The 25,464-nt window shown below is 39.0% G+C and overlaps 1 protein-coding gene across 2 annotated transcripts; it reads left to right on the forward strand.

The window, feature by feature from the left end:
- Positions 1-9: 9 nt before the first annotated feature.
- On the forward strand, positions 10-25,435 carry hhat (hedgehog acyltransferase). Of its 2 annotated transcripts, none has more exons than XM_026190880.1 (12): positions 10-1,032; positions 1,452-1,600; positions 1,691-1,755; positions 1,991-2,104; positions 2,193-2,387; positions 3,349-3,561; positions 3,879-4,056; positions 5,713-5,863; positions 7,636-7,671; positions 10,126-10,327; positions 10,787-10,931; positions 20,025-25,435. In XM_026190880.1, the coding sequence occupies exons 2-12, from the start codon at positions 1,480-1,482 to the stop codon at positions 20,108-20,110; spliced, it is 1,506 nt and encodes a 501-aa protein (XP_026046665.1). In that variant the 5' UTR covers positions 10-1,032; positions 1,452-1,479; the 3' UTR covers positions 20,111-25,435. The 2 variants fall into 2 exon arrangements, with proteins under 2 accessions (XP_026046665.1, XP_026046664.1); XM_026190879.1 differs by having other exon boundaries at positions 10-619.
- Positions 25,436-25,464: the final 29 nt, after the last annotated feature.

The raw sequence follows: 25,464 nt of genomic DNA on the forward strand, positions 1-25,464 counted from the left end.
TAAATTTCAGAAATGTTATTAACTATTTGGATGTCGGGGGGGAGAAGAAGAAGTGAACAAAACAAAAAAAGATCATCCTTATCATGCCCATGTCATATTGTGTACTCACTTGGCAAATGTCATGTGTGCTGAAACATTAATGGGAACTGGGACATTTAAGCTAGTTTACGCAGTTTAACAGTTCTGTATTTAATTACTCTTCTAATTTTTCATTCAAGAAATGGAGAGTAATATAAACAACAACAACAAAAAAAACACATACACACTGATGTCTACAGTATTATCTGAAAATTCCCGAAAGTCTGGCAAATACCTGGTAGCTTAAAGTAAAAACAAAATAAGAAATCGTGAGTAACTGCTATGAGTTCGGCTGAACTTCCAACACTAAAAATGAAATCACGACTAAAGTACGTTTCTATTAATAGTACTTCTCCAGCTAAGCAACTCCCGCACAATTGGGGGCAGTCATGTTCCAAAAAGTTCTAGCCAAGGAAAAGCAAAAAGAAGAATGCCATACCTTTGAATGTTGGATACCGGGGGAATCTACTGTCCAAGCACTATTATACAGTAAAGTCTGCAATCTACAACAACGCAATGGACACCAGCCCAGTGTTACTAGGTAACATTACGAAGTCTTCAACCGATGAGCTAGCTTAGCTAAATATGTATTTTGGTGGGATGGCTTACGGAATTTCCCAGGAAACCTCGCAAATTAATGCCCAAATTTGCATGTTGAAACATACATGCACCGACTTTATGTCAGTGGGCTCTTTTTAAGTTGAAATACCGAGACGGTTTCTGGTATAGAGTAAGGTTAACTTGTTTAGGCAGCTGAGAGGGTCGATACGTCATGGCCAGCAACCTCTGGACAGTGTTACCTAGCGACGGCAGTGCTAGCCAACAGATTAGCACTGACAAGCACTGCCGTCGCTGTGCGTCCTTCAGTCAGTAGAATGAAAGAAAAAACAAAAAACACGTAATTTCCCTCCACACAAGCTTCTGCTGTGTTTCAACTAAAGGATACATCTCAGGGTATATTGAAGTGTGCATTTAATATAGGTTATGTGTGAAAATCAGTTTTAAAAGTAAACTAAAGAAAGTTCTCCCACCTTTGTAGTCTTCTTGTTATCTTCTCTTTGTGTTGTATATGCACACCCAAACAGTGTATTGATTATGAGAATCACTAAGAAGTATCACTACTGAACTATTTACAGTGTCTTGTTGCCATTTTTCGTGGTTTCCTGCATTAAATTGGTAAAATAGACTTGTATAAGCACTACTGCATTGTTTAACTATTTATAACATGTGAAAGCAAGAGTTTTTTTCTAAATTATTAATTTTTTTTAGCACATGAAGTGAGTCAGAACTACAGCAGATAGTTTCCAAACATAACTCTACTAGGAATTATGCTGAGTGTAATCTTGGTCTGTGGTCATTTTAATTTTTTTTAGGTATACGATAGCGGATTGACTTTCATTGATGGGATCCATATCTAAAGCCCAGTTGGCTCCCTTGCCAAGGACAGAGGTCCTTGTCTATTGGGTGCTTTCCTTGGGCTCTCATCTCTACTCTTTCTATCAACTTCACAGGTTCAGCAAAGGTATAGTAGAAATATGACTACTGAAATCTTAGTTAGATAAAATGAGAAAAAATAAATAAATAAAGCTGTTATATCCTGTTTTTGGCCCAGAGTATGAAGTGGGATTAGAGAGAGAATTCCAGTTGGAAAAGGGCCTTGTTAAAGGTTTTAAAAGGGTAAGTTCAGTGCTGAATTGATAGAAAGCCATGTCTGAACCAACAGACTAGATTTTAAGACTTATAGTGTACTAAAGGTTTGTGGTAATTTCCAGTTAATTTTAAATTTAGAATAACAAAGTAATAATTTTAATTTAATCGATGCATAGAAATAAAATACCTTAACAGATTTGCATTGTTTAAAGCTGCTTTTGAACAGGTTTCAGGTGTTATAAGTGCATTGTTTTGTTATCAGGACCCTTTAGATTTTGAGTGGAATTTTTGGACTGACTGGGCTAAGCACTCTTTACTGTGGACTCTGATTGGTCATGCTGTCTTATCAAGATTAACCAGCATCTTTTACCCCAAGGTATGAAGCTGTTGCTACAGTAATCTTTAAATATAATATAGGTGGCAAACAGTTTAATCCCACACATTTTTATGTGTTTTTCCATCAGCTTAGAGTGCCAGCACTTGCGATATATGGCTTCTTAGCAGCCAGCAGTGTTTTGGGGATTAAAGGTGTGAGTGTGCTGCTGGTACATCTGGGCTTGTCCTTTTCTATGGCCCAGCTGCGAAAGCCCGCTCTGTCGTGGGCATGTAACCTGCTGCTGCTCTACACACCTCATATCAACGAACTTCAAGACATCCAGGTGGGTTGACTTGGCTTTAACTCCTACAATAAATCTTTTCCTGTATGCTTGTAGGTGTTCAGAACACCTACAAAGCAACACCTAGTTCAAAAACTAACACAAAAATAGTAACTTTGACTGCATCAACAACAAACCACAGACTGTTCTGCAAAAACTGTTTTATTTCTACATTGGTATTCGCAGACAAACACAAAGCCACTAAATCCTACACAAGGGGCTTGTGTAGGATTTAGTGATATCTGCCAGTGAGTGTTTTTTTTTGTCCCATCCGTTTCTACTGTGTCCCACTGTAGAAACAGTGGCAGACTAATCCATCTGTAGATATGAAGAGATCATTGTAAGATGGTAAAAACACAGCAGTTCTTATTTCCAGGAGATTATATGTCCTTTAAAACATGAAAAAAATATTTTTTAACTGCTGTCCCAGCTGTCATGGGGCAAAAGGCAGGGTATATGCTGGACAGTTTACCAGCCCATGACAGGGCTTTATAAAATATATAAATAATAATGTTAAACTAGTTTTTTTGTAAAAACCTTTTGTTATTCTGTAGCAGCATGATATCCAGTTACAATTTGAAAACTTCCTTTATCCTTGTGATTGTTACTAGATGTCATATTTGCCAAGAACACAAGAGGGCGCAAAATACTAAGGGAACCATTTGGTCACTTGCCTCCTTTCTACAGAATATCCAGATCACATGGTTAGGGTAAATTTATTTTGAGTATATTTATCTAACAGATCAATTTCCTACATGATAAATGATAAATAGAAATAATTTCAGATAAAATGCAAACATTTAGATTCATTTTTAATGTTACTTAACCATTTCACTATAGTCCACTTATACTGTATAAATAAATAGAATATATATTTAGTGTCTATCTTAGTGCTGTTACTACTAATGCAATGATTTTGATGGAATGCGTCATATGTAATTGGCCTTCCCACTGTATTACACAGAGAGGCTGGTATGAGAGTGATGAGGAGCACTATCTGCTGCTCTTCAGTGTTGCTGTTTGTGGTCTGCGCTTCATCAGCTTCAGCCTGGAGCACTGCTGGAGCCCTGAAGACCAATGCAGTATTGTGCAGCTTTGCTGGCTGTTTTCGTATACCTTCTATCATCCTTTTTTCTATAATGGACCCATTATAACCTACAAAAACTACATTGAGCAGGTAAGAGACATCAAAGCATTCTTCTAGATTAAACTGAGTATCAAATTTTCCTCTTTGTTTTTTTTTTATCTGCAAGAGACTGAAGCTGATTGGTGCTCCTGAGAGCAGATCTCCCTTTTACAGTACAAAAGAGCAGTAACATCACATGTTCACTTATTTTTTTAATCAGCTTATCTTTTTTGTCGTAGTTTTGTACTTATCCTTACATTATGTGTTGCCTCTTTTACTACAACCCTGAGATTTTTTTTGGGTGGGGCTGTGTGAATGAAGATTCACCTGGCAGTCCTTAATAACATGCTCTCTTGCTCCACTAACAGATGCAGAAGTCTGCGGAGGAAAGTAACAGGGATGAATCTGCCCTTAGTTACTTGGTGCTCAGATTAGGACGGATCATTTTGTGGTGGTGTATTGCAGAATACATGATCCACGTCATGTACATGCACTCCATCCAGTCTAATGAGACCTACATAGAAATTCTTCCTCCTTGGGCCTTAGGCAAGTCTTGATACTCTGTTTTTTTCCACCAACAGCACAGCTTTCTTAAAATTTAAACTTTACATTTACCTACTACATGCTACCACCACAGGATTATGTAAGTTTTAAAACGTTCTCATATATGTGTGTATTTGTTTGTTTTTGATATAATAGTTTATTTGCACTTAAATTAAATATAAGCCCACTCTAAATTAGCAGAGCTGGTCTCTGACATGCACATAGAGTCAGATATACAGTTTATGCAGGTGGTTGTCTAAAATGTCTTTCATAAATTTTTTGAATGTTAAGCAAAAATTGGTAACATGAATTTTAAAACACCTCTTGGATTATGAGCTTATGTCGAAGATGATATAATAGAGAAAAAACCACACTTGAGTAATCCAAGGTTACTGGTTATATGTTAAACCTGCACTACATCTGGTTTATACCACAAACGTCTGGGCAGTCGTGTTGTTGCAATATGAGCACAGTTTGCTTATTGACACAAGCGAATTGGTGCCATCTAATCCTTCATTTCTTTATATTTTGCTTCCAAGAAGCCACACTTTCTTGTAAGTGGTATTTTAAAGCAAATGTCTTGGGGCTTTCTGAAGGTCTGAAATACTTTGTTACTATTAGCCTGTTGCAAAAACATAATTTGTTCCAATTTTCTTCGTTCACTATATGAAAAATGCCAAGTTTGACACACATAAAATATTATTTCTGCAACAAGGAGATTCCTAAAAAGCTGTTCGCTAGACAATTGCCATATCTGAAAATTTGAAGAAATTGGACAAGTGACCTAAAATCACTATACTGCAGATGAACAAAAAGGTCATATCCTTAAGAAATTGGAAACAAAATCCAGCAAAGGACCTAAGAGATGCTTCTGGACCCGCAGTTGGTTTGTGTATTGTTTGTTGGCCATTATGTATGCCAAATTATACAAAAACTGGACTAAAATGGGGCGACCGTGGCTCAGGGGGTTGGGAATCGCATCTGTAACCGGAAGGTCACCGGTTCGATCCCTGGGCTCTCTGTCCTGGTCGTTGTGTCCCTGGGCAAGACACTTTACCCTACTTGCCTACTGGTGTTGGCCAGAGGGGCCGATGGCACGATATGGCAGCCTCGCTTCTGTCAGTCTGCCCCAGGGCAGCTGTGGCTACAACTGTAGCTTGCCTCCACCAGTGTGTGAATGTGAGAGTGAATGAATAGTGGTATTGTAAAGCGCTTTGGGTGCCTTGAAAATCGCTATATAAATCCAATCCATTATTATTAGAAATCACTGATCTTATCTTATAGATCTTATTGAGTAATTAATCCAAATTTGAAATTTTTGGTTTAAATCGTTATAAATATGTAGAGAGGAGGTCAGGAGAGAGGTACAAGTGGAGGCTCTGTAATGGTTTGGGGCTGCATTTCAGCCAGTGTTGTCAAAAAAGTTGATGGAATTGTGAAGAAAGGAAGAAATGAAGTTTAGATCAAGACCTTTGGACAATAAGATGACTGGAAAACCTGTGGAAATCCAAACAAATCACATCTAATCCTCCTTTCCCATATATCTTTTGAGTTTTTACTATAAATATAACACTGGCCTAACATACGTTTGAGGATTATATAGAACTTTTTTACAATAAGAACTTTTGATTTCACCACCTACTTTCATTTTTGTCACAGGTGGTCTTGCTCTAGCTGTCGTCCAGTTCTTCTATGTGAAGTATCTGGTACTGTTCGGCCTTCCATCCATGCTCGCTACTTTGGATCAGCTGGTTCCCCCCAAGCTTCCCCGTTGTGTCAGCATCATGTACAGTTTCACAGGCATGTGGAGGTAAGACAGTGGAATCAATTCTGGGAAACCACAGTGATAGAATAACAAACATAGTACTATACTGGTCTTTCAGCTTTGCTAAATATTCCCTTTACTAGAAAAGCTACCTTTCCTCATGTCCTTAAATTAAAACAAAGTCATTTATTGTCAAGTTTCAAAGTGGGCGCAGAAAATAGTTTCATTTTATGTTGTTAATAGTAAGAACAACAGGTTATCCTACACAAGATCACCTGAAGATCATTCTTTCAGACTCATCATAATGATAAGCACATGTTAAGCTATTATTTTTAGGCCAATTTGTTTTCTTTAATTCATAATCAGCAGGTTTGTTGCAGTGTTTCTTAGACAGCAGGGACATTATGAAACAAACTGAAACCTTGTAGAGTAAAACCAAAAGCTTTAATAATTGAGTTTTACTTGTGTGTCAGTTAAAGGAACCTGGATATTTCTGGTTTATTATTATTTTACGCAGTGCTGTGTAATTGTAAGAAACAGGAAAGATGCTTTGATTTTCTTCTGTTTCGTGGTTTAAAATGTGCTCGTATTGAATTATTTCTGTCACAATGAGCGGAAAAAATAATAATAACTTGTCTTTTCACTTATTTTTTCAATTAAAATGGAAACTAGTCTAATAGATCTATTCCTAGTTTATACTGAAGGGGTCACAATTGCTCAAGTTAATGAACATGCAAAGGAAAACGCTTGTTACAAGGGACAAGGAATCTTATTCAGCAGGTATTTCATTAACAAAAACAATAACACACTGTGTATAAGTATATAAATAAGGATGAACATTTGTGCTATTGTGCTGTTAGTATTTAGACTTTGCCACTTCAGAAAATCTCTTTATGTATTTATATAGTGCAAAATATACATTCATTTCATCTTATCTATTACAAGCTTATACAGTGCAGTTATTTGTTGTTTAGCTCTTAAATGATTCACCTTTATGAATCATACAGGTTTCATGTGTATGATGATGGCAGGTTTTACTTCCTTTTTATGGTTTAAGGTTAAGGGTAGACAGTTGAAACAACTCTTCATATCTTAAAAATAAATCCTCAAAAGTAATAATCATCATCACAATGAAGTTGAATTAACATCTCTCTACAAGAGCTTATATCCTGCATCAAGGGACGCTTTACTGCAGGACCATTTTAGCTTGCCGTATAAACTAGCAGCTTATTATAGCAGTGGGCAGTTTTTAAACAGAACAAACATACCATTAAGTGCAAACCTTGAACATATTGCCATCTGCAACAAAAGGAGCGACTCAAATTGGGTTTAGATCCTGGTTATAAATTACCAGAGTATCCCAGCAGTTTGTCACTTTCTCCCAGTACAATCAGTCTTGTTCCCAAATGTAATTAACAGTGAGAAATTCCCCATATTTAGAGTACAAAAAGCTGAGCTAGAAGGCTGTGTGTTGGTATTACAGTAAAAAAACGAGAAAAAAAAACAGCTGTAGGATAAACGGACCAGTGTGCTGACACTGATGCACTCCAATCGAGCCTGTGTGTGTGCGCTGGTCGAATTCACTGATGGATTGCATAAAGCTATCCATCAACATTGCTGATGAAACAATTCCAGTTATAGACTGAGCCAAATCTAATCTTCTTAATGACAAAGAGGAAGCACATAAACACAAATGTGTAAACATACTTATTGCGCAGGTCTCAGTTTATATGAAGCCCAGTGCTCAGCTGGTTCTTACTCAATGATATATTATTATTATGTAAATTTGTGACTCAATGTATTTTTTTCACTCTTAGGCACTTTGATGAGGGGCTGTATCGATGGCTCATCAGGTAAGAGGCACTTCAGCGATGGACTGACTAATTCCAATGTTAATGCATACTTAAAATGAGAAATGTCATCCTAATCAAGTAATGCCTCAAGAATATCTGCCTATCTGCATCCATTTATTTGTCTGTCTTTATCTATGTCTGTCTTATCTAATATTTGGAATACTTTTGTATCGCATCTGTTATCTATTATGCAGTTAAAGAGCTTATTTCCTGTGGGGCATTGAACCTGTCAGCTGAATAACCTTAAAAAAAACATGTCATTCTCCTGCTGCCTGCCCACATTTTTCATCACAATGGATAAGGATGCTGCATTTGCATGTAGGCTTTCTCATGATTATGAGGTTGCATGTTGTTGGTGAACAGTTCCTCTATTGTGGCGCTGCCCGTGCACCCTGGAGAAATGCCTCCTTGTTTAATATGTGCATTTGTAATTTGCACACTTGTACTTTGGACAACACACATTATTGGTTTGTTCGCTTTTAATGATGCACACTTGGCTGAATGCAGCCTATTGGGAGTTTATGGTTTGCTTGGTGGAGGCAGGTTGCTACATTAAGGCAACGCTACAGTTGCATGGTTGTCAGAAAACACAGTGGAAATGTTCCCCTTTCTTGGTTATTATTTGCTAATTAGGGTTTTATTTTTTTCTCAGTTGTGTGACGGGTACAGTATGACGGTGCATGTGTACATCTACTTTTATGAAAGAATGCATATTAGAGATTTAAAATGGCTCCAATTAATTTGCTAGAGATCCCAGAATTTAAATTGCAAATGCAAGTTTCCATTTTAATTTGTGCCCATTGGAAATTGTTTTCTCCTGCCTAATGGCATCAGTTGCAATTATCCTACCGCAGATGCAAAATGATACCCATGACACAATGCCCCCGACGTTCCTTCTTGCAAAAGTGCTTTTAAAGAGGTTTTAATGCAGTTCTGAAATTCAGTTGAAATTGTCTGAAGAGCGTTAGATGAGTGCGTAGGTGTTAAATGATGTACTCTACATGACTCACTGACACCCCTTCTCCCTGGGCAGCTAAGTGGCTCATTCTTCGCCATTCCATTGCGCTTTTCCTGTCTGTGTGCCACCGTCTCTCAGGTTCTCCATTTCACTCGCATTTAGTTATTGCCCAACAAAAGAGCTCTCACTGGGTTATTGATTGAATTATTGCAGCTACACACGAGCAGAAGCATTTGATCTCACACCTTAGTAAATATTGGTTGCAAATATGTAAGTGGGGGAATAGGTTGGGTATGGTGCAAGGTTAGAAATTAACTTCGGTTTTTAGTGGATTTAAAGCAAAACCGATTAAGTAAGCTGCATGCCTACACAACAACAACAATATATACTACACTCTTTAATTCCTAATGACAGTCGATAAAACCTGTGAGCATGTTGTAGTCTGCACCACCTGCTTGGATTAATCAGGTGTTACATAACACATTGATTAATCAGAGATTAATGTACAGCATGATATTATCATATTTTGAAAAACATCTGTTTAGAATCCATCTACATCCAAATGAATGTATTAGATGGATAGATACTCTGCATGTTTAGGTATTCAGTTTCCTCTGGCTCTGACAATCTGGTACCTTTCCATCTGTTTTCGCACCTACTTTCATCCTCAATATGGCCGAGCTGGCCACTCTATTTCAGGCTTAGAAAATGCTGGCTCATCTTTCAGGAACATTGATTAGCCACAGGGTGGCTGAGATAATGAGTTCCCAGCTCAGCAACACTGCACACAATGATTTGTTTGTTAAGTGTGTTGGAGTGATATAGCATGTTCAGACTCTTGTCAGTACCTCTGGGACAGACAAGGTTCTCGCAGTATCTGAGGCAATTTTTCTTCACAACATGCTCTGCATTTGATAACGACTGGACGCTATTCACATCGAGTGTGTTATCACATGAGGTGCTATTTTTATACCACATGGAACGTAATCTAATCTAAACCACAAAAATGAACTGCAGGAGCTGTGCTATAGCTTTACTGTTTGATGAATTACCTCATGAGAATTGTCGCTCTTTTATTTAACTGTGTATCCTCACAGTTTATTAACTGATATACTTAAGTCAGAACCAGGAGCAAAAGTGCGCTAAAGTGTTGAATAATACAGAATTTGTACGTTTGACAGTGGGTTAAATGTGTGTGAATCATAAAAAAACACTTAAAAACATTAACCCTCCTCCAGAGTTGTTAATAGGTTGATTGATATTCTCTGGTTTGCCTCTATTTTTGCAACTAGACGTCAAAGCCATGTTTAAAAGTAAAATCAGCATGACCACGCAGTTTTTTCTGGTTCTGATTAATCCAAAATGCATTGTGGTGCCATTTTTACACTTGCAATGTTTTGCAGTGGTTAGTCTTTACACAGGTTAGAATCCCCTTTTTTATTCATTCTGTTGACACTGGATTGCTGTTATTTTTATGACATGTACTCGTGTTTCAGATACATCTATGTTCCACTGGGAGGTTCACGCCATGGTCCTCTTTGCAAAATGTTTTCCACTGGTGTTGCGTTCGGATTCGTCTGCCTCTGGCACGGTGGACATGACTTCTTACAGTACTGGGCCCTGATGAATTGGGCTGGAGTTCTGGTGGAAAATTCTCTGAAGTCTCTCTTTGCCTCGACCTTTATTCACTCCGTAGTTGTAAGTTTGAAATCCATTGACGGTGCTAAAACATTAGGAGGTTTAAATTACCTACTAAGTCTTTCATTTAAGATGTGTGGATGTAATAAAAATCTCTCCTGCAGTCAGAAATAAAGAGGTCATATTATGTTATTTAGTGAGAGATGATGCCTAGAGAGGGTACACTAATTACAGACTGGAGACAAACTGGCTGGATCTTGTCACATCTAATGGGGAAGTACACTTAACCTCAAATATTCATGTTAGTAAAAGCCTGTTCCCAATTGCTTCTTTGGCCATAGCCTTGGGAGATGGTTCATGTTCTCAATATAGTGCTCATATCTGATGGCACACCGTGAAATCCACCTAGTTTATGGTCACACAGTTCATTTGTGCCAGGTGCCTCTCTGTTCCTTCTGCCATGTACAATAGAAATGTCTTGTGGTTCGCCTCTTAGTATTTATTTTTCTGATTTCCCAGGAGCAGAATTTCTCTGCGGCGATGAAAAGGCGATGCATCGCCCTTGTCTTTGCCTTCTCCACTGCTATGCTCATCCTTTCTAATCTGGTGTTCCTTGGGGGAATACATGTTGGCAGAATCTTCTGGAAGCGTGTCTTCATTCACGGTAAATTGCTTTCCACAACATTCACTCAGTGGGAATTGCGTGTGGCTTTATTTTGCAGGATTGTTTCAGCTGGCATTTGTACATATCTCCTGTGTGGATTATCAGCCATGTGCTCCTTTTAATTTGACAGCTGAGTTGCATTGTAGGTCATCACATGTTTGCCCTCAGCGGTGAAAGCAGCTAAATATTGTTTTTCCTAAAGCAACAGAGCGAAGCCAGCCAGTATGTACTAGAAAATAAAATCGGAAATAAAATATAAGAAATCATTAAAAATTTTGCTTCTCTGTAGGTTTGTGTATTTAACAGTTTTTCTAATTTAATTAATCTGCACAGGCGAATAAAGAGACATCTGCTTATGTGGTTGTGCCAGGACCTATTTTTCTCCCAGTGTCTCTTTTTTTGGCTCATTGGATACCTAAAGAAAGATGGCAGCGCCTCTTGAAGCCTGTCTAGTTACGATAAGCAGTCTGAGCTGCACTCGCTGCTGGGCTGGGAGCACAGTCGGTACAAAAAAGCCCATCAGTGGAATGTCACATCATCAATATTGTATATTAACCAAAACTTTAATGTGGAATTTTAATTGAGTTGAATATGAGTTTACTCATTTATATCGCTAAAATGTGGCAAACATAGAGGCTGATTAAAAGTCCAAAATGTAAATTTTTATTCAAAGCCGGCAGAGGTCAAAGACAGTAAAGCAAGCAGCCCTGCAAAGGATCCAGAAGAAGAGCAGGCAAACACTAAATCCAATTGTCAGTCACAAAGGAGACAAACACAAAAAGATAAGAAGGAATAAGACAATCTGGCAGAGATCTGTGGAAACTGACAAGTGTATCTATATAAAAACTGTTGGGTGAGTCGCTGATTTAACACGGGAGAGAAACGGGGAACAGGTGTGGAAGATGACACAAGAAAAACTAATAAGGCAGTGGCAAATAGAAATAAAATTACCGCAGGAAGTAAAACAGACAAGAAGCAGTGATTACAAAATAAAACAAGCAATAGCTTGAACCAAAACATGACATTTATCCACTTATGAGCAGCAGTGGAAGCTGTACTACAACAACAACAACATTTCTACCCTGTAAAGTTTGTACAAGTGTTGGATGTTAGGAAACAGCTGCTTAATTGCTTCATTATCTCTTTTTCTTTCTTTCCAGCTCTTTCTTTGACTCTACTAACTCCTGAGGGAAATAAGTGAATCTTTAGCTGCTAAATGCATTTACCAGCGAGTCCCAGACTGTGCCAGTGTGCTTATGTTTGGTGCTGAAACTATGGTTTACACTGTGCTCATGAGAGCTGAAAACAGTTGCCTGCTGTTTAAAATAGGATTTTAAAAGGAACTTGAAGAGATGAAAGTTGTTACTAAGCTGATCTATGTAGTGCCAGGGACGTTTTAAAAAAAAAAAAAGACAGATTGTTGTTTTCATTCATTTAAAAAATACATATATATTGATGTGAAGATCACTAGTATTGATGTGAGTGGTTTACTGTTAGATTTAAAGGTTGTGTAATATCACCCACGAATGCCATGGCAAGAGGTAAACTCAGGTAACAGATAAAGGGCAAAAGACCGTCTTTCTATTTCATGCTGATTTTAGTTCATGTTGTGCAGTGAGTGTAAATCCACAAACTGAAGCACTTCTTTATTACTTTTCTTTATTACTATTTATTATTTTAGCATTTCTGTTTATACCACAGTCTGTGGGATCTTAAAGTCAAACCTAAGCAGTCTGACAGGGTATTTTCCAGTCACCACTTAAGCTTCAATGTTACAGTAAAATTTTGTTGGAGGCAGCAAATGGTGCATAACTTTACACCTCCTCTAGCACTCCTGACCTCCTTCGTGCTCACAAGACTGTAGTCTCGGTGTAAATAAGTTAAGAGGAACCTAAAAATAAGTGCACGGTGTTTGAAAATACCATTTCAGTTGTGAATTATTCAGAGCAAGAGCTGCGCAATAGCTAAGAATCTCAGTTTGCTTTTATGGGGATTTATTAAGATCATTGAAATGCTAAAAAAAAAAAAAGACTGGAAAATTAGAAATACATGATTTAACAAATCACTTAATAAGCTCGGTTCTTTCACTGATTACATGTGTTTTTGCACTTTAAATTGAGATATAATGGTTCCAGCAGAAACGCCTGAGGCAGTTACTTGTGTCTGCGTGTGTCCTCACAGGAAACTGCAGAGAGGGAGCTGTGGTTTCATTAACATGAGTGTCTGGGATTGTGAGTGGTGCAGGCAGTAGTGTAATTGCTCCCTGACCTTTCTGGCAAAATGTACAACAAACAATTTTCTGAACACACTGTGTGTCTTGATGTCATGGTCCTGGGCCATGTGGGCCCAGTATTCTTAGTTTTCATGTATTTTTGTATTTTGTTCTTTATTTAGGCCATGCTTCCTGGGTTGATCTGTTACGTTGTTCCTTATGTGTTTTCCCTTCGTGACTCTTACCCCCTGTGTGCCCCTCTGTGTATTTATGAGCCCTCGTCTCTCTTTGTGTTTTATTCTATGTTTTTCCCCAGCCCGTTATGTCTGCATTCTCCCCGTGCTCTCTCTCCTCCTGTTTGAACCTCTGTGTACTTCCTGTTTTACTTTGCCCATCTCCCATCAGTGTTACGTTCACTCCTGCCGTGTCTTGTTATGATTATCAGTGTCACCTGTGTTCCCCGTGTGCATCCACTTCCCCTGATCATCCCTCATGTGTTTTTAGTCTCTGTGTTTCATGCAGTCTGTGTCGCGTCGTCTGTGTTCCCACCCTCCATGTTTCCATGCCCGGTCTGTTGTATTCATAGCCTTACCTTAGTTCATTCCCAGTTTAGGTTTCTGTTTAGTTATTGCTTTTGAGCTGCCCTTATTCTTGTTTGTTTCTCTTGCGTTACCAGCCACAATAAAAGGCTCGCTTTGTTTAAAGTTTACTCCCGTGTCACTCGTGTCCGCACCTGAGTCCTCCACGCACTCTCCACACGGTCTGTCACAGCGGACCGTGACACTTAAGTTGTTTGTGTTAACAGTGTCCCCTTGAGTCTTGCACCTGAAAGCCCCCATGTACTCTAAAGTTACAACTAAGAGACAGACCAAGTTTTAATTCAAGAGCACACAAACACAGCAAAAAGTACCACTGCACTGTTATGTGTGGGGGGTTTTTTTTGTTTGTTTATTGCATGCACAAATGTGCTGATGACATCTTCACTGTTACCCAAGGAGTACTTTTTGTGTTTCATTTTTAACTGCAAAGATTCCTTAAAGCTCAATTTAAGGCACATGAAATCCTAAAAATGGCAATATTTCCCCTTAGAACATTTACCTAACATTGGTAGAATTGCTATATATTTACTTTAGGCAACAAACGTGTGTTGTTCCCAATTTTAGCACATTCTTTTTTTGTCTAAATAATAATGGTACTTTCTGGGAAGAAACACAAGTCCCTTCTGGGGTTGCGTCAGGAGGGACATCCAACATAAAAATCCTGCCAAAGCAAACATGCGGCGCTACCCACTGTGGTCGGCTTAGCAGATGACTCCCCGCATTTCATTTTACCATAGACTTTTACACCAGCTGTCCTTCTTATTTCAACCCTTCCAAGGATTTATATCTCCTCCAAAGCTTGAAGCAGAAATCTTTTGTGTGTTAGGCCAGGTTGTTAACCACTACACTGTTAAGCCATAGTATTAGTGTTTCAGAAGCTAGTTTTTTAGTGTGCAAGCATGCTAACATTCAGTAAGTAGCACTAAACACATCTTGTGTATAAAATATAGGTGGAACCCTTATCTGATTTGACTTTCTTTTCTTTGTTTATTTTAAAGCAGTCATCACTGTGATTGGGATAAGACTATCCGGTTGCTAAGTCTGACGTCACTAGCCGTGTCTGGACCTAAACTCCGCTGCAGGTCCATATATCAAATGATCACTATGGCATTATTGAGAGTTGGAAAAACTGTCTAAAGTCTTTCATCTTCAATAAAATGATCAGCGTTCTGCTCTACCAGGTGTAACAATTGAGTTTAACATCCAGGCATCCATGAAAACGGAATTTATGACATTTAACGGAGTTAGAAGTTAGCAGGAAGTTAGCTCGCTAGCTTCTATCTAAATACAATATAGCATGTTCTGACTACGGGGTTTTGGAAACAAATTAAAACGTACAGCTCTGTTATCACTTCCAACATAAATGAAGACAGAAAACTAAACAGCAGTGACGTTTGTAGGGTTACTGAAGTTTGGCTATCTGGTATATAATGATGTGCTACGTGACCGCTAGCGACACAGCTATGTTAGCATAATATAAACAAGCTAACTTTTTTTCCACTCGATAAAAGTTAACGTGAGTGTTCTCGGTGGTCAGGAACAAATGTAATCGCATGGCAGGATGCTGTAAAAGGACCAAACTTCAGCCAGGAGAACAACTGAGATAATCCATCCACATACACTCAACAAAAATATAAACGCAACACCTTTGTTACTGCTCCCATTCCCCATGGGATGGACGTAGAGACCTAAAATTCATTCCAGATACACAATATAACCATCCCTCCCAAACAGTGGTCACAAATCAGTCCAAATGTGTGGTAGTGGGCACATCTGCTATATTGAGATAATCCATCCCACCTCACAGGTGTGCCACATCAGGATGCTGATCTGACATCATGAGTAGTGCACAGGTGTACCTCAGACTGCCCACAACAAAAGGCCACCCTGGAATGTGCAGTTTTGTCTCACAGCAAAATGCCACAGATGCCACAAGCAATGAGGGAGCGTGCAATTGGCATGCTGACAGCAGGAATGTCAACCAGATCTGTCGCCCGTGCATTGAATGTTCATTTCTCAACCATAAGCCGTCTCCACAGGCGTTTCAGAGAATATGGCAGCACATCCAACCGGCCTCACAACCGCAGACCTCGTGTAACCACACCAGCCCAGGACCTCCACATCCAGCTGGTTCACCTCCAAGATCGTCTGAGACCAGCCACCCAGACAGCTGCTGGAACAATTGGTTTGCACAACCAAACAATTTCTGCACAAACTGTCAGAAACCGTCTCAGGGACGCTCAACTGCATGCCCGTCATCCTCATCGGGGTCTTGACCTGACTCCAGCTCGTCGCCGTAACAGACTTGTGTGGGCAAATGCTCACATTCGATGGCGTCTGGCACGTTGGAGAGGTGTGCGCTTCACGGATGAATCATGGTTCACATTGTTCAGGGCAGATGGCAGCTGAGAATGTCCCAGTTCTTGCATGGCCAGCATACTCACCGGACATGTCACACATTGAGCATGTTCGGGATGTGCTTGACCGGCGTATACGACAGCGTGTACCAGTTCCCACGAATATCCAACAACCTCGCACAGCCATTGAAGTGGAGTGGACCAACATTCCACAGGCCACAATTGACAATCTGATAGACTCCATGCGACGATGTGTTGCACTGCATGAGGCAAATGGTGGTCACACCAGATACTGACCGGTTCTGGGTCCCCAGACCCCCAATAGCGCAAAAAACTGCACATTCCAGGGTGGCCTTTTGTTGTGGGCAGTCTGAGGTACACCTGTGCACTACTCATGATGTCAGATCAGCATCCTGATGTGGCACACCTGTGAGGTGGGATGGATTATCTCAATATAGCAGATGTGCCCACTACCACACATTTGGACTGATTTGTGACCACTGTTTGGGAGGGATGGTTATATTGTGTATCTGGAATGGATTTTAGGTCTCTACGTCCATCCCATGGGGAATGGGAGCAGTAACAAAGGTGTTGCGTTTATATTTTTGTTGAGTGTATGAGGTTAGTCATTCATATACTGCTGCATGGGATGGGTTGTAGTTACATCCTAAGGTTTTAAAAACTGAGCTTAAATAAATGATTAGCGGTAATAAAAGCCAAGGGAGGTCCACAGTGATCACTGACTGTTTTAGGAGCTTTTTGAGATTAAATAGAAGAAAATACAAAACATTAAACATGTTAACAACACAAAAGCCATATTAAACAGACTACTTTAGGCCCGGAAGTAGGATTCGTCACGTCATCACTTAACAACCGGATAGAGTTGCTAAGCTAGCAATGGCTAGTTAGCTTTGTTAGCTGGGTGAATCCATAATCCACTGATAGGAAATGGGACAGAGTCCATAGAAAAATGACTGAGTGACTGTCAGTGGTAGGAAAACAATCACATTTTCCTCTACTTCTCCCTTTCTAGTGATATTATATAAACAAAGAGGTGAAAAAAAGAGCTAACCTACAATTTTTAAGTTTCTTCTTTTATCTGAAAAGTTGTTCTGTTCATCAGTTGGTTTTATTTTGTTTTTAGATTTTAGTTGCCTGCAAAAAACATTGCGAATAATCAAGAAGAAACGAAAGCACCGAATACATTTTTAAAAAATACAATCAGTTCCAACATATTTCTGAAGTTATATTTGGCTAGTAGTGTTTCTTTCAACTTTGCCTTTCTACTATGTTAGTTGTTGGCCACATTAAAGATTGGATAACTGGCTGGAGAACATATTTCACACTGAGGGTGTTAATGAAATGCAGATACCTGCAAAGGCAAAACACTGGGGTGTCTTGGCTCATAATGTACATGTAGGCTAGAGGGCTTTAAATAATGAATAAACAGGTGAGAAAGGCTTCATATAATGATAGCTTATGTGAAAATGGTTATACCCAATGTGATTAATAATTAGTTCATATTTACTAAAACATCAAGGCTTTTCTTAAAGATGGTTGCAATCTTGTGTAACCACACCAGCCCAGGACCTCCACATCCAGCTGGTTCACCTCCAAGATCGTCTGAGACCAGCCACCCAGACAGCTGCTGGAACAATTGGTTTGCACAACCAAACAATTTCTGCACAAACTGTCAGAAACCGTCTCAGGGACGCTCAACTGCATGCCCGTCATCCTCATCGGGGTCTTGACCTGACTCCAGCTCGTCGCCGTAACAGACTTGTGTGGGCAAATGCTCACATTCGATGGCGTCTGGCACGTTGGAGAGGTGTGCGCTTCACGGATGAATCATGGTTCACATTGTTCAGGGCAGATGGCAGCTGAGAATGTCCCAGTTCTTGCATGGCCAGCATACTCACCGGACATGTCACACATTGAGCATGTTCGGGATGTGCTTGACCGGCGTATACGACAGCGTGTACCAGTTCCCACGAATATCCAACAACCTCGCACAGCCATTGAAGTGGAGTGGACCAACATTCCACAGGCCACAATTGACAATCTGATAGACTCCATGCGACGATGTGTTGCACTGCATGAGGCAAATGGTGGTCACACCAGATACTGACCGGTTCTGGGTCCCCAGACCCCCAATAGCGCAAAAAACTGCACATTCCAGGGTGGCCTTTTGTTGTGGGCAGTCTGAGGTACACCTGTGCACTACTCATGATGTCAGATCAGCATCCTGATGTGGCACACCTGTGAGGTGGGATGGATTATCTCAATATAGCAGATGTGCCCACTACCACACATTTGGACTGATTTGTGACCACTGTTTGGGAGGGATGGTTATATTGTGTATCTGGAATGGATTTTAGGTCTCTACGTCCATCCCATGGGGAATGGGAGCAGTAACAAAGGTGTTGCGTTTATATTTTTGTTGAGTGTATGAGGTTAGTCATTCATATACTGCTGCATGGGATGGGTTGTAGTTACATCCTAAGGTTTTAAAAACTGAGCTTAAATAAATGATTAGCGGTAATAAAAGCCAAGGGAGGTCCACAGTGATCACTGACTGTTTTAGGAGCTTTTTGAGATTAAATAGAAGAAAATACAAAACATTAAACATGTTAACAACACAAAAGCCATATTAAACAGACTACTTTAGGCCCGGAAGTAGGATTCGTCACGTCATCACTTAACAACCGGATAGAGTTGCTAAGCTAGCAATGGCTAGTTAGCTTTGTTAGCTGGGTGAATCCATAATCCACTGATAGGAAATGGGACAGAGTCCATAGAAAAATGACTGAGTGACTGTCAGTGGTAGGAAAACAATCACATTTTCCTCTGCTTCTCCCTTTCTAGTGATATTATATAAACAAAGAGGTGAAAAAAAGAGATAACCTACAATTTTTAAGTTTCTTCTTTTATCTGAAAAGTTGTTCTGGTCATCAGTTGGTTTTATTTTGTTTTTAGATTTTAGTTGCCTGCAAAAAACATTGCGAATAATCAAGAAGAAACGAAAGCACCGAATACATTTTTAAAAAATACAATCAGTTCCAACATATTTCTGAAGTTATATTTGGCTAGTAGTGTTTCTTTCAACTTTGCCTTTCTACTATGTTAGTTGTTGGCCACATTAAAGATTGGATAACTGGCTGGAGAACATATTTCACACTGAGGGTGTTAATGAAATGCAGATACCTGCAAAGGCAAAACACTGGGGTGTCTTGGCTCATAATGTACATGTAGGCTAGAGGGCTTTAAATAATGAATAAACAGGTGAGAAAGGCTTCATATAATGATAGCTTATGTGAAAATGGTTATACCCAATGTGATTAATAATTAGTTCATATTTACTAAAACATCAAGGCTTTTCTTAAAGATGGTTGCAATCAGACAGAAACGCACTATGCATACTACACAACACAAAACTTATCCTCCGTGCGCCATTAAAATATTTTGCATCATAATAAAGCTTTTCTGGCCTCAGCTCATGTAACCTTTTTTTTACGCAGACAGAAAACTGACAGTACAGCTGTGCATAAAGCAGCCAGTGTGTGCGTGAATTAGATTTTGGCATGAATAGAAAAGAATAGACCATTGAAAAGCATTGTGGGTGCAGGTGCAGGTTACTGAGATAATCTGGAGGCAGGCCAGTTGGGGAGGAGGTGCAGACAGCTGTCCTTACCTGCCTGCACGACCCTCGGAGAAACAGCTAAATATAGAAAAAGGAGGGAAAAAACGTAACATGATGCAGTATGGCACAGGGAAATGAGCAAACCTACTCACTTAGCATATACTTTTAAGCTGCGTTTAAGCTTCATTCATAATTAAATAACTGACAACAACACATAGACTGCATTATCCAGATAGTTTGTAAATCGAAAAACATGCAAATATATTTGCTTTCTTTTTGTTTCAGGCTGGTCTACCATGGCCCCACCAATGCTAGCTTTCCTCTACTGCTATGCTCAGATTGGACTTGAGTGGACTCCTCACCCACCGTGAGTCACCTTGACTTAAGAGCAGTGACTGAGAATCCCTGCTACTGGACAGATACAACAACCTGCTGACTCCACTGCCTTGCTCTCACCAGCCAGAGTCTCACTGTGGTGGACCTGGCTCATAGCCACACAACCTGTCCAAACCTGGCTGAAGTACAGCTGAGCAGCCACTTTCCAAAACCCGCAAGTCTGCACAAAATTTGTCTGTAAGCTGATACTTACAGAGAAAGTTTTCTGAACTTTGGGTGAAATGTAAGTGCACCCAAACTGTAATAAAATTGCTGAAAATTTAGGGCAGTCTGTAATAGCAGCTCTGAGGCAGTAAGCTAGATGAAATCACTGCTATTCTAAGAAACTGTAAAAGAAAATGTGGACTCTGAATCTCTCTCTTGGTTATATGACTTTGACAAGGTATTGCTTGGAGTTGCAGGAAGCTGAAGAAAGTACCGTCTTCCTGTAGCTCTCCACAAAAAACAATCAGATGTAGACGGTTGACAAAAAAAGCATATCCAACTGCAGCCTTTGATTGAAAACACTAATCCTGTTGATTATCAGTTTATTACATCTGGGATGTAATAAATGACAAGCTGTTTTTGGCTTATTTGTTGTTACACACTAAATCACCTTTCATTTCCAAAATGTCAACATAACAACTAAATTTAGACAAAAGTAAAATCTCATTTTGTTGCAAAACTCATCTGCCATCTGTCCAAATCTGTCAAGTACTTGGTCATCAAGGACTGTCAGAATGTGCCTGCTCAGTCAAAGCAATGTGATTAACACTGAGGGTTATGAAACAGCAGAGGAGTCCAATCCATTTGTGCTTTACTGTAAAGCTTTTGTTTCAAGGGGGTTTTGCAAGTCATAGGCTGATTACACATGTGAGAGTGACACTGCTGAATAATGTGCATTAGAGCTGATAGATGTTGTTGTTGTTGTGTGTGTGTGTGTGTGTGTGGGGGGGGGGGGTATTTAAGGCACTTTCGAATTGTATGTTCAAAGTTACACTGCCAGATTAAATGTCAATGTATATTACTCAATATTCACTCCATTTACTTCAAAACCAGGTATTATACTGTGCATATTAAGAATAAATATAATATAGCCTTATATACACTCCGTGTTAATCAGTGTTGTTCGACATTTCTAAGGGTCGTAATGCAAATATCTAATTAGCTAATCACATGGCAGGAACTCATTGCATTTTAGCATGTAGACATGGTGGGAAAAAAGGTGATTTAAGCGACTTTGGACATAGCATGGTTGTTGATGCCAGACAGGCTCATCAGGGTATTTCAGAAACTGTTGATCTACTGGGATTTTCCCAAAAAAACTGTCTCTAAGGTTTACAGTGAGTGGTCCAAAAAAGAGAAATTACCCAGTGAGCAGCAGTTCACTGGGAGAAATGCCTCATTGATCCCAGAAGTCAAAGGAAATAGCTAACTACTTTGAATTGATGGAAAGGCAACAGTAACTCAAATAACTAAGTCACGCAGAAGAGCATCTCTGAGTGCACACCACGTCAGCGCAGATGGGTTACAGCAGTGGAATACCACACCAGGTGCAGCTCCTATCGGCTAAAAATGGAAACTGAGGCATCACAATTCACACAGGTCAATAGGAGGTTAGAACAATCTTGCTTGCTCTGGTGAGTCTTGATTTCTGCTGTCACATTTGTATGGTTAAGTCAAAATTTGAAATAAATGACATGAAAGCATGAATCCATCCTGCACTTATTAGCAGTTCAGGCCAGTGGTGGTGGTGTAATGGTTTGAAAAGCATAATTTGGGCCCCTTAATGCACCCTGTCATAAAGGTTAGATTATCTCAAACTGGTTTCTCCAACCTGGCAATAGGTTCAATGTACTCAAATGGCCTCCAGAGTCACCAGATCTCAATCCAATAGAGCGCCTTTGGGATGTGGTGGAATGGGAGAGTCACAACATGGATGCGAAGATGACAAATCTTCAACTTCTCTCTTCAACAATCTCTGATGACTGTTTCCAGCACCTCGTTTTATTAAGGCAGTTCTGAAAAAGGCAAAAGGGAGTCCGATGAGGAACTAGCAAGGTGTAACTAATGACGCTGATGGTGAATTTTTACTCCTGCACAATTGCCCCATTTTTTTAAAAGCAAGTGAAGAAATGACACAGAGGATGAGAGGGATCTCTGAAACCTCTTCAGTAATAACGATAGGGAAATCATTTTCAGGCACAGAGAGTCACTGAGGCATTGCTCCAAACATATGTCTTTTTGACATGTGTTTGATGGCTAATATCTATTAAGTTTTTTCATTATATGGAGGGGAGATTGTGAATTTAACTGACATCATAATGAGTGGTGGAAAAAAATGTAATGACTTAGTATTTCATTAGAGAAGCTGACACTTTTTGAATACTGTGTTGTAGCCAGATATTTTTTGGGTGCCAGCACCTACTACTTCTGCCTCAGCTTCTATTTTAATCCATTAAAAATGTCAGCTCTTCTGAGAGCTTTTTGCCAGTATATTACAGGCTTTAAATTTTCATATTCTAGACAGAGGAACTCTTTAAGCCTTCCATAAATCATCATGCAAAAATGATTTTAAAACAGCTTTATTCTAAGGTTGATGACTATAATGAATGCAAAATGTGGTGTGTAAAGCTAGTTGCCAAAAGAAAGAAACATCTGAACGTGCCAAAACATAAAACAATTTATCTTCTTAATGTTTTTCTGAGTCACCCACTGTGTCCCGTTGGGCCTAGTTATTTACTAATATTTTTTAAAATACATTATTAAATGTTCTTGTAACAGCAGATTAGTGTTTACTACATATTTTAGGACAGTGATTGAGTACATCGATTACAATCAGTCCACCACTGTGGCTCTTTGGTGAAATTTTGAAAAAGGTTTTGACAAAAGTGATAGTATATGACATATCAGTGTAATAATTGGCGAGATCAGCTCTACTGAAACTGTTTGTTACCTTTTGTTTTCCAGACTGATCCTTAAAGAGAGGTTGAAAATTTTTTGTCGCATGGCAAACCAAACTGTGGAGAGTTGAATGTGAAAATTCATGAAAACTAATCAAATAACCATAAGACATTCAACAGAAATTGAGATTAATTTACCTCATTATTCAGCCACGTTGGTAGAAGAGAAAGAAATCTTCACATTAATCGGTTATGAAAGCCTGGAACATGTAATTTATTAAGAGTAAATTTTACATTTTAAAGTTTGACCAGTGAGCCACAGCACAGTTTTTGGCAACCAAGGCTACCAACTCCAAGGGATTTGCATCTGCTCTTTACATTTCAGGGGTTTGTCAACATTTTTTAAACTTTATGTTTAAGTACTTAAGTAATCTGTGCTTTTCATGCAATGTGGCAAAACAGTCTGGGCTTCTTGCTATTCACAGTGCACAATAATGAAAGTAAACAGCTTCGGGGTACGGATTCAAGAAGATTAGGTTAGGAATTAATGAATTTTTAGTCAGATGTGTCATAACTGAAAGCTATTACCTTGCCTCAGGGTCCTGAGTTTCGCATGATCATGCCACAGCAACTGACTGTCCCCAAAGTTTAAATTGCTTAACCTGCACTGGTCTGCAATTTGGTGTTTAAACACTTGTATGACACAAGCTTGTTTGCCCTTAAGTAACAGAAGTACATTGTAATCTGGACTCTGCTGTTCTGATAAGGCTCAGGTGTTTCCATTAGTTGATGTCTTTCATTGGGATAATCACATCTGTGGCACTAAGGAGGATCAGTGGGGGCAGTGAAGAATCCTCTTAAATTAGCACAAAAGTGTGAGGCTTATCTGACATAAGAAGATCAGCAGCAGAATACACCTGCTGAGTTACACCTTCTTAGAGACGCGTCCTAATCGTTAACAGAGGAGCCATAACGCAACAACACGAAAGACACCCGTGAACCATTGCCTGAAGAGATCTGACAGCGTGCAGCATGTATAAAATATTTATTATGAATAGCACAGTATGTCACAGTTCATAACACGGAGTTTCCATTGTGCTTAAAATACATTTCTCATCACATGACGTGAACATAGAGGCATGTGCATAATACATAAACCATACATAAAATTCAAATTCTGCTCTTTCTTAAGAATCCAAACGTTGCAGTACAACTTGTGCATATCTCTCTATATATCTATTTCTATATCTCTGTGTAGAGTTTGCTAACTAGGCAGCTTTCCATAGCTGACCACAAAAATAGATCAGTGTAAATCTTCTCGAAGGAGCAACAGTAATTTGGGTATTTAATGCTGCTTGGAAAAGGAGAATGGGGCAATATCATGAAGGCACAGTGTTGCATGCTTCTCAGTAGCAATCAAAGGTAACGACTTTAATATGTAAATGTTGATGTTATGAAACCGTGGTGCTGTACTTGGTAACTTAATGTTTTCTATATTTGCGTTGTTTTTTGGATCAGTTTTTTGTTTTTTACAAATGTTAAAGCAAAGAACTACATATTGCTTTCAAGCATTTTAGAGTGCATCCCTTTTAGGATTGTATATTTATGGCCTTGCCACAGGCCTAAGTGAGAGTACCCTGCACGGGCCATATCTTTGTTACTGAGCTGCATGAATCAGATTTCATGTTTTTTACTATTTTCATTTTGAAAACAATCAGACTTGGTTTTATGCCTTAATGCAACAAATGTAAAAGTAATATAACAGTAAATTTACAATATGAATAAAACCGATCACAATGATGGAATAAGGTACATACCAAATGATAGTCATAGGTTGTGTCATTCATAATAAAAGTTTAAATATATGAATATTACCAGCTCTGTCATTGATAAAGTGAAACAACAATTTATTGTGGCTTCAGTGAAAATATTATATCTTAAAGGGGACCAGTTACACTCATTTCCAGCTTCACAATGTTATTCTTGGACTCCACTAGAATAGATTTGTATGATTCGCAGTTCAAAATAAACGTTAAAAACTTTATGCTAGGCCTTGGTGCAGCCCCTCAGTTCATCCACTGTCTGAATCAAGTTGTTTTAAGGCTGATATTGATTGGTGATTGGTTGCCTCTCACAGATTTTAACAGGTGGGAGGAGCTTCTGTTAGATGACCATATTAGGAATATCTGTTTTCTCTGACATCAACCAGTGTTAAAAAAAACAAAACAAAAACAAGAAAAACTCTTAAACCTGAGCATTTGGTTAAAAGGAATTAGTCGCACATGTACTAACCTTACTTTTTTTTTTTTTAAATCTTTCACCATATTTAATGAAAGCCTCTAAAACTGTAACAAGAAAAAGCATAATAGATCCATTTTAATGTGCCATTTTTCACAACAACAACAAAAAAAAAAAAAATCAGTGCAGGTGTTTTCATTTAATCTTCT

The sequence above is a fragment of the Astatotilapia calliptera genome, chromosome 13 (genome assembly GCF_900246225.1).
Source record: "Astatotilapia calliptera chromosome 13, fAstCal1.2, whole genome shotgun sequence".
NCBI classification, from domain to species: Eukaryota; Metazoa; Chordata; class Actinopteri; order Cichliformes; family Cichlidae; genus Astatotilapia; species Astatotilapia calliptera.

Excerpts from the sequence above, each read along its gene's own strand:
- hhat (XM_026190880.1), top strand. The coding sequence starts at position 1,480 with ATGGGATCCATATCTAAAGCCCAGTTGGCTCCCTTGCCAAGGACAGAG. Across the intron at positions 2,388-3,348 it reads ACGAACTTCAAGACATCCAG|AGAGGCTGGTATGAGAGTGA; the intron begins GTGGGTTGACTT and ends TGTATTACACAG. Across the intron at positions 3,562-3,878 it reads ACAAAAACTACATTGAGCAG|ATGCAGAAGTCTGCGGAGGA; the intron begins GTAAGAGACATC and ends CTCCACTAACAG.